The sequence below is a fragment of the Rousettus aegyptiacus genome, unplaced genomic scaffold (genome assembly GCF_014176215.1).
Source record: "Rousettus aegyptiacus isolate mRouAeg1 unplaced genomic scaffold, mRouAeg1.p scaffold_m13_p_2, whole genome shotgun sequence".
Lineage (NCBI taxonomy): Eukaryota > Metazoa > Chordata > Mammalia > Chiroptera > Pteropodidae > Rousettus > Rousettus aegyptiacus.
The window spans coordinates 82,022,878-82,030,151 of record NW_023416295.1 but is presented as its reverse complement, the minus strand read 5'-3'; the positions used below and the strand labels follow the sequence as shown (position 1 = coordinate 82,030,151).

Genomic DNA, 7,274 nt, shown 5'->3' with positions numbered 1-7,274 from the left:
TGCCTCGATCGAGAAACAGAAAAAGAACCCAGTGGACTGGAGACGTATCTTTATGAGCGTAGGAGAGGCAGGAGCCCGTGCAATACCCTCAAACTTGGGAAAAAATACGAAGGACTAGAGCCAGAGGCCTCCAGGGAGTCAGGAGCAATCCCAAGAAAATCTGGACAACGGGGGGAAATTCGCTGTCCACAATGTCAACTGGCTGGGGCAGACACGTGGGATGCAGTACTTTTATTTGTTTGATTTCACTTTGCAGGAAATTCTAACACGGAGGTTGCCATAAACCCAAAAGCTGGGGCCTTCCGCGCATTCGTACCCTGACTTGCTTGTCCCAAGGGGGCCGGCCAGGACAACTCCAGCAGCCAGGGATGGAACAGGCACCCAGCTTGACCTGAGCTTGCGCTTTCTGGCGCCCTCTCGGCCTCACTTAATGGTGTCGGGACCGCTCCCGAGGGTTGTCGAAAGTCCAGACAGGGAAAGGCATGGGTGCGGATGCCCCAGAAAGGACACACAGTGCAGCAGGTTGACATGAACTGCAAACCTACAGACGGTTCTAGCTAGGTGCAGCTGGCCTCGGGGTTTGCTATTTGTGAAAAATAAACTGCATTTCTGAAAGTACTCAACTCTAGGTCTATTTCACATCTCTGACCCTCCCCGTTTTACCCCTCCCTCTCACTACACACATGTACACACACACACACACACACACACAGTGCCAGCAAACTTTCACCTCTCATAACAGCACGGAAAAAAAGAGAAAATAAAAGGCTGAGTTTCTTAAGCATGAGGGTACAAATAAGCTAAGGCCCCAGCCTCCTGACCCTGCAACCCAGAGCGCACGCACCTATAACCCTGCATTTCTCCAACAAGTTGTTTATGGAGTTGCTTCTTTATTTCCCTACACCGCGAAATCCACCCCTCACGGGTCTCCTTTGCCCCTTCCGCAGTTCTAGCCTGGAAGGGGGAGGGGCTCGGATGCGGGTGGGGGAGGGCGGGCAGGACACGCCGGCCCCGCGCCGCGTCGCCCCCTCTCCTCCCGTGGCCGCCGCCCCCGGATTATTTATCCGCAAAGTCCCGCGCGCGCCCATTGGGCGGAGGCCCGGGTGTCAGCGCGAGTCCTGGCTCGCCATTGGCCCCGCACACGTGCGGCCCTGACTCACGTGCTTCCGGTTTGAAGGCAAAAAGTGTGCCTGGGTGATTTTTTTTTTAAGCGAGAGAGTTTGTGCAAAGATCCGAGCTGTCAGAGATTTGAAAAAAAAAAAAAAAAAAAAAAAAGGGCAGCCCGGCGCTGGCGGAGACGCGCTCTCCCTGCAAAAAAAGCAAAGGCGATTAAAGGCGCTGCCAGCCTCGCGCTCTGGGCACAGCTGAGCGTGACACTCGGGGAAGTCAAACCCCTCACTACTGCCTAAGAAGATGGCTAGACTTTAAAGACTATTTTTTCCCTTTAAGAAAAAAATAATTCTTGGAGCTTTTTCTTTTTCCTTGATTTCTTTTTTCTTTTCTTTCTTGTTTTTTTTTTCTTTTTCTTTTTTTTCGTTTTGGCTGTGGCTTACTCCCCATTTAAAACAAATCATTGAATCTGGTTACAGAAAGAAAAAAGAAATAGCCAAGTGTCTCCATATCTGGATGTCTACAAATTAGAGAAAGGGAGAGACAGCGAGATCTGCTTGATAAGAGCGAGCGATCCAGGCCAGGCGCCTGGGCTTTTTTTTCCTGCACCCGCCCCGTGCCTTCGTTGGGGCTTCGCCGGCCTTCTTCTTCCGTGCACCCCCACGGGCCGCTGGCAAAGTGGGGTGGGGAGCGAGGCAGAGGGGGCGGGGGCCGGCGCGGCGGCCGGGGCGGCGGGGCGGCCGAGCATGGAAGAACAGCAGCCGGAACCTAAAAGTCAGCGCGACTCGGGCCTTGGCGCGGCGGCGGTGGCGGCGGCAGCCCCGGGCAGCCTCAGCCTGAGCCTCAGCCCCGGCGCCAGCGGCAGCAGCGGCAGCGATGGAGACAGCGTGCCGGTGTCCCCGCAGCCCGCACCTCCCTCGCCGCCCACGGCGCCCTGCCTGCCGCCCCTGGCCCACCACCCGCACCTCCCCCCGGCCCCCCCGCCTCCGCCTCCGCCGCCGCCGCCGCAGCAGCAGCATCTCGCGGCGCCTGCTCACCAGCCGCAGCCCGCGGCCCAGCTGCACCGCACCACCAACTTTTTCATCGACAACATCCTGAGGCCGGACTTCGGTTGCAAAAAAGAGCAGCCGCCGCCGCAGCTCCTGGTGGCGGCGGCGGCCGGAGGCGGCGCCGGAGGAGGCCGGGTCGAGCGTGACAGAGGCCAGACCGGCGCAGGTAGAGACCCTGTCCACCCGCTGGGCACGCGGGCTCCAGGCGCCGCCTCGCTCCTGTGTGCCCCGGACGCGAACTGTGGCCCACCCGACGGCTCCCCGCCAGCCGCCGCTGGTGGCGCGGGCGCGTCTAAAGCTGGGAACCCGGCAGCGGCGGCAGCGGCGGCAGCGGCCGTGGCAGCGGCGGCGGCGGCAGCAGCAGCAGCGGCCAAGCCTTCGGACAGCGGCGGCGGCAGCGGAGGTGGCGTGGGGAGCCCAGGTGCTCAGGGCGCCAAGTACCCGGAGCACGGCAACCCAGCCATCTTGCTTATGGGCTCAGCCAACGGCGGGCCCGTTGTCAAAACTGACTCGCAGCAGCCCCTCGTGTGGCCCGCCTGGGTCTACTGCACGCGCTACTCGGATCGTCCGTCCTCCGGTGAGTACCCAAACCCGGGCTGCGCCATGCCTTCTGGCCAGGCGGATGGCGCAGAGCTCTTAGTCGCCGTGCTGGGGAGAGTAAACCCAACTCTGGCTTTCTGTTCTCTCACGTTGCTTCCTCCTTATCGGCTCAGGTCCGAGTCACAATCAAGTGTCTACCCAGTTTTGCGCTCCTGGCTTCTGTGTCCACCACCCGGGAGGCTACAGCTCATGGCACCGGAAGCTCGAGTCTCCATCCTTCGGTTTTGAACAACTAGCTTCTCGGGTCTTCTTTGGTTTTTACATTTATTATTTTTAGAAAAGACACAATTAGTCATTGATTTTTTCTTTCTTGCGAGAGGGGTGTTTAGAGTCGGCGGGAAGGTGGGCCTAGTGATTTCGGACTGCAGTCCTGTCAGCCTGGCCCTGCCGAGGCCAAATTCCAACAAGGCTTTGATTAGAGAAATAATCTTCACTTTGGTGTTTTAACAGACACGAACACCATCTCGATAGTTTCTGCGTAGAATTCATTTACATAGAGACAGATTTGAGGACACACAGGAAGAGAGAAAAAGCATCTGATCGCTGTCCCTCTTCTTCAGGCCGGGTAGCCAAGAGAATCTAACCCGGGTGGGTAGAATCTAGAGAAAGAGGGTTGCCGAAATGGCGAGTGCCTAGAGCCCCTGGCTCCTGGTTCTCTGGAGCTGACAGACAGACAGAGGGAGAGGAGAGAAAACAGGTCAGATCAGAGTCAGGCCAGAAAGCGGGGCCGAGGATTTGAGAGCCAGTCTCCTCCGCAGCTTCTCCGCAGCAGCTCGCACATCCCATCCCTTCCTTCTTTAATTCCTTCCTACCGCACATCTGCCAGTTAGCAGATTTCTGCTAGCCGAAGGCCCCCGTTTTCTTGACTTTCCTTTGGCCCTTTTTCTTTGTGTACCTTGCGCTTGGAGAACCCAAGGCCGAGACCTGCCCTGGCAGAGGAGGCTGAGGCCAGCCCGCATCCCCAGCCAGCAGCGCCCAGTGGCCAGTGGGCGCTTTGAGGAGGCCGGCAGTGGCTCTGGCCTATGGTTAGGTTCTGGGCACCTGGGTCCAGCAGGAGGCCGGGCACAGCATAACTGTATGGAGCTCTACTCCGGCTGTTCTCTAGCTTCCCAGTCGCTGCCGGCCCAGCACGGATCGATGCGCGTTATCAGCCCCCGCCATCTCAGAGCCCCGTTATTGACACGTCGGGCTCCCTGAACCTCCGAAAAGCTCCTTTGATTGACTCGCCTGATGGATAGAGTGATTGAGCTGTCAGGCCGTGAGACTCGGGTTGGCCGTGAGGATACGATTTTATTACAAATGTCCATGCCTCTGCACACACATACAACACTCACAACGTCTAGGACACACAAGGCAGCGGGGCCTTTCTGAGGATGTGCAAGTTTCCTGAGCCATCTCTGCCCCTTCGGCTAATTTCTAATCTAAACCAAGGCCTTCCTTCCTTCCCAGCCCACCTCCTAGTCCTCTTGTCACCCTGCTCTGTAGTGGGCTTTGTCTTTGTTCTTGGCGGCTTTCCTTCTTATGGGCCAGGGAAGGAAGGGTACTGGCTTCTTCTCCTGCATGGGCAGTTAAGGGAGATGAACCTCAAGCCAGACCTGAGTTCCTGCAGTTAGCCATGCCTGGACTCTTTTGTCACAAGACAGCAGGTCACCCTAGACACTGGCCCACCCCAGGAGCCAGATGCTCAGCTTACCCCTTTGTTGCTAGGTTTGGTGATGCCAGTGAACACCTTTCTTTCCAGACAGTTTTAGACATTAACAGGCCTGACAGTGACTTAATTGGGCTCCGTAAGTTCCCATAAACAAGACGGGGCCCAGGAAGTAAATGCCAGAAGAGTTGGACATGGAGGCTGATGGACAGAGGTTCTGTCTTTACAGGCTACCTCTTAGCTCTCCTTCCTCTCTCTAGGCTGCCAGCGCAGCCCTCTTCCCAGATGAGGTTTGGTGGGAAGGTGTTCTGTGGTCTCTTTATATATACATTTTAGGGCCAAAGCACAGATTTTTGTTGAAATTTGTTTCCTATCTCTCCAGCGCTCTGTCCCTATTTTACTATTTAGGCTGGGAGGAGGGATGTAGTCTACTTGCAGATGACATAGGTGGGCATGGAAACCAGATTTGGCTTGTTTTTGTTATTCAGGAGTTTTTCTATCCTGAAATTGCGTTCAAAAGAGAGATAAGGGAGACCCTGCCTTTGCAGCTAGGTGGAGGAATAAGGAGGGCTCTCTCTTTCTTACTGGTACCATCCAAGGGGCATAGCAGAGAACTCAAAGGCCATGTGTGCAAGGTGTGCAACTGGGTGAAGGTCAGTGTCTCCCTGGGAGCCTAGAAAGGTCTTCTTTAGGGCCAAAGAGAAAGAAGAGGTAGAGCAGACACTGAACACTTGGAACTAGGCAAGCCTTTCACAGCCCCTTCCCTTTCCCTTGTTTTCTGGGATAACTAGCCACAAGCAGATGGGGTTTTATTGTAGGAGCTCCGGTATAGGTGCGCTTCTGGAGGAGGATGGAAGGCTGGCGATTCCTCCAGGCTGATCTTAGTCTAGTATCTTTACTGCCTCAGTCTTGAGCCTTTTTTGATTCCAGAGCTGTGAAGACAACAAGACTCTAACCTCCAACTCTGAGCTGGGCCGAATGGGGCTCCAGATATTTCTCCATCTTGGATTCTGCCATTTAAGCCTGTCACACTGATTGTGCGATTTAATTCCTGTTCTAAATTGAGGGTTAGGGTGCACGTGCAACCTCAGCGATTTTTCTCTGCAGCTCTTCTCGCCCCCGAGAAGGGAACCCGGCGACCCCAGCAGCCAGGCAATTGATGGAGAAGCTAGGCGCCGGGAGGGAGCCGGGGGGCGCGGCCGGGCCTCGGCTATCGCCCCAGAAGCGCAGGGCGCGATCCCGGCTGGGCTGTGCAATTCTCACGGCTTCCTCTGCCCTCTCCCCCCTCCCCTCTGCCCTCTGTCCCCACCCCCACCCGGCCCTCTCGGTTGCTGCAGGTCCGCGCACCAGGAAGCTGAAGAAGAAGAAGAACGAGAAGGAGGACAAGCGGCCGCGGACGGCGTTCACGGCCGAGCAGCTGCAGAGACTCAAGGCGGAGTTCCAGGCGAACCGCTACATCACGGAGCAGCGGCGGCAGACCCTGGCCCAGGAACTCAGCCTCAATGAGTCCCAGATCAAGATCTGGTTCCAGAACAAGCGCGCCAAGATCAAGAAAGCCACAGGCATCAAGAACGGCCTGGCGCTGCACCTCATGGCGCAGGGACTGTACAACCACTCCACCACCACGGTCCAGGACAAAGACGAGAGCGAGTAGCCGTCTCTGGCTGGGGCCGCGCGGTTGGGCCGCCGCGCCCGCGCCCCTCCCGGCACCGCCACTGCCGCCTCGCCGGCCTTGCGCCGGGGAGAAAGAATCAGTGCGAAGGAGGGAGAAAGCAACAGGGAAGAGAGAGAGAGAGCGCTCCACAGCTTGGAGAGTCAACGTTCGAATGCAACATTTTTAGAAAGGGAGAGAGACTCGGACAGGTGCTATCGAAAAATAAGATCTATTCTCTAATCACAGCATAAGGGACGAAACTGCGACTTCTTAAAGTTCTATCTAGCCAAACCGCTTACGACCTTGTATATATTTAATTTCAGGTAAGGAAAAAAAAATATGTGTAGCGATCTCTATTTGCTGGACTTTTTATTAATCTCCTTTATTATTATTGTTATAATTATTATAATTATTATAATTATTTTATCCCCCACCTCTGCCTCGCTGTCCCTGGCCCAGTTTCGTTTTCGTTGCTTTTTTCTTTTGAATGGTATCGTTCTCCGGTGCCTCCCGCCCCGCATCGCTGGTCCTCGTTTCTCTGGGACTTTTCTTTGTGTGCGTGAGAGTGTGTTTCCTCGCGTGTCCGCCCCTCGTTTCTCCCCCGTCTCCCAAACCCTTTCTGTCGGTCTGTCTGTCCTGCCCCCTTTCGTTTTCCGGAGACTCGTTGAGAAATACGACCCCACAGACTGCGAGACTGAACTGCCGCTACAAGCCAAAGATTTTATTATGTTCAGAAACCTGTAGTCTGAAATAAAGTGTACACTGTGCTCACGAGCAGCTGGCGGCCTTCCTCTTTGCGGGCTGGGAAGGGCGTGGGCGCGGAGCACCCTGGGGCCGGCGCCCCCGCGGACACTGCGCACACCGGGGGGCCCAGCGATCACCGCACAACGAATACCGGGTGGGAGGGCACGGGCAGAGCCTGGTGGTAGCTACAGCCCATATCTGAGTATGGTCCAGGTTTGGAGGGTCTGGCGGGACACCCCGGTGTCCAATTGCTTTCAAAGGAGCCCAAAGGCTGGAAACCCCAGGCCTGACTTTGGAAACACTGCCCGACTGTCGGGCTGCTCCCTGCGCCCAGCCAGCGCCTGGCTCCAGCCTGGGCCTTTTTTGTCGTTATTGTTCTGGAGCTGGTTTTGCTCAAGGTTTTGATGTTTCCTCCTCTAAAAGCAAGTCTTTCCAGGGCAGGGCAGAGGTGAGAAGTTGCCTCCCATCT

General features: G+C 56.2%; 1 protein-coding gene across 1 annotated transcript; it reads left to right on the top strand.

Moving 5' to 3' along the window:
• The first annotated feature begins 1,282 nt into the window (after nucleotides 1-1,282).
• EN1 (engrailed homeobox 1) lies at nucleotides 1,283-6,835 on the top strand. The gene is made up of 2 exons (XM_016151427.2): nucleotides 1,283-2,736; nucleotides 5,745-6,835. The coding sequence occupies exons 1-2, from the start codon at nucleotides 1,857-1,859 to the stop codon at nucleotides 6,059-6,061; spliced, it is 1,197 nt and encodes a 398-aa protein (XP_016006913.2). The 5' UTR covers nucleotides 1,283-1,856; the 3' UTR covers nucleotides 6,062-6,835.
• The last annotated feature ends 439 nt before the right edge of the window (nucleotides 6,836-7,274 follow it).

What these genes read in the sequence shown, in the direction of transcription:
- EN1 (XM_016151427.2), top strand. Translation starts at nt 1,857, where the DNA reads ATGGAAGAACAGCAGCCGGAACCTAAAAGTCAGCGCGACTCGGGCCTT. An exon ending in CTCGGATCGTCCGTCCTCCG is followed by an intron (nt 2,737 to 5,744) that starts GTGAGTACCCAA and finishes CGGTTGCTGCAG; the next exon opens with GTCCGCGCACCAGGAAGCTG.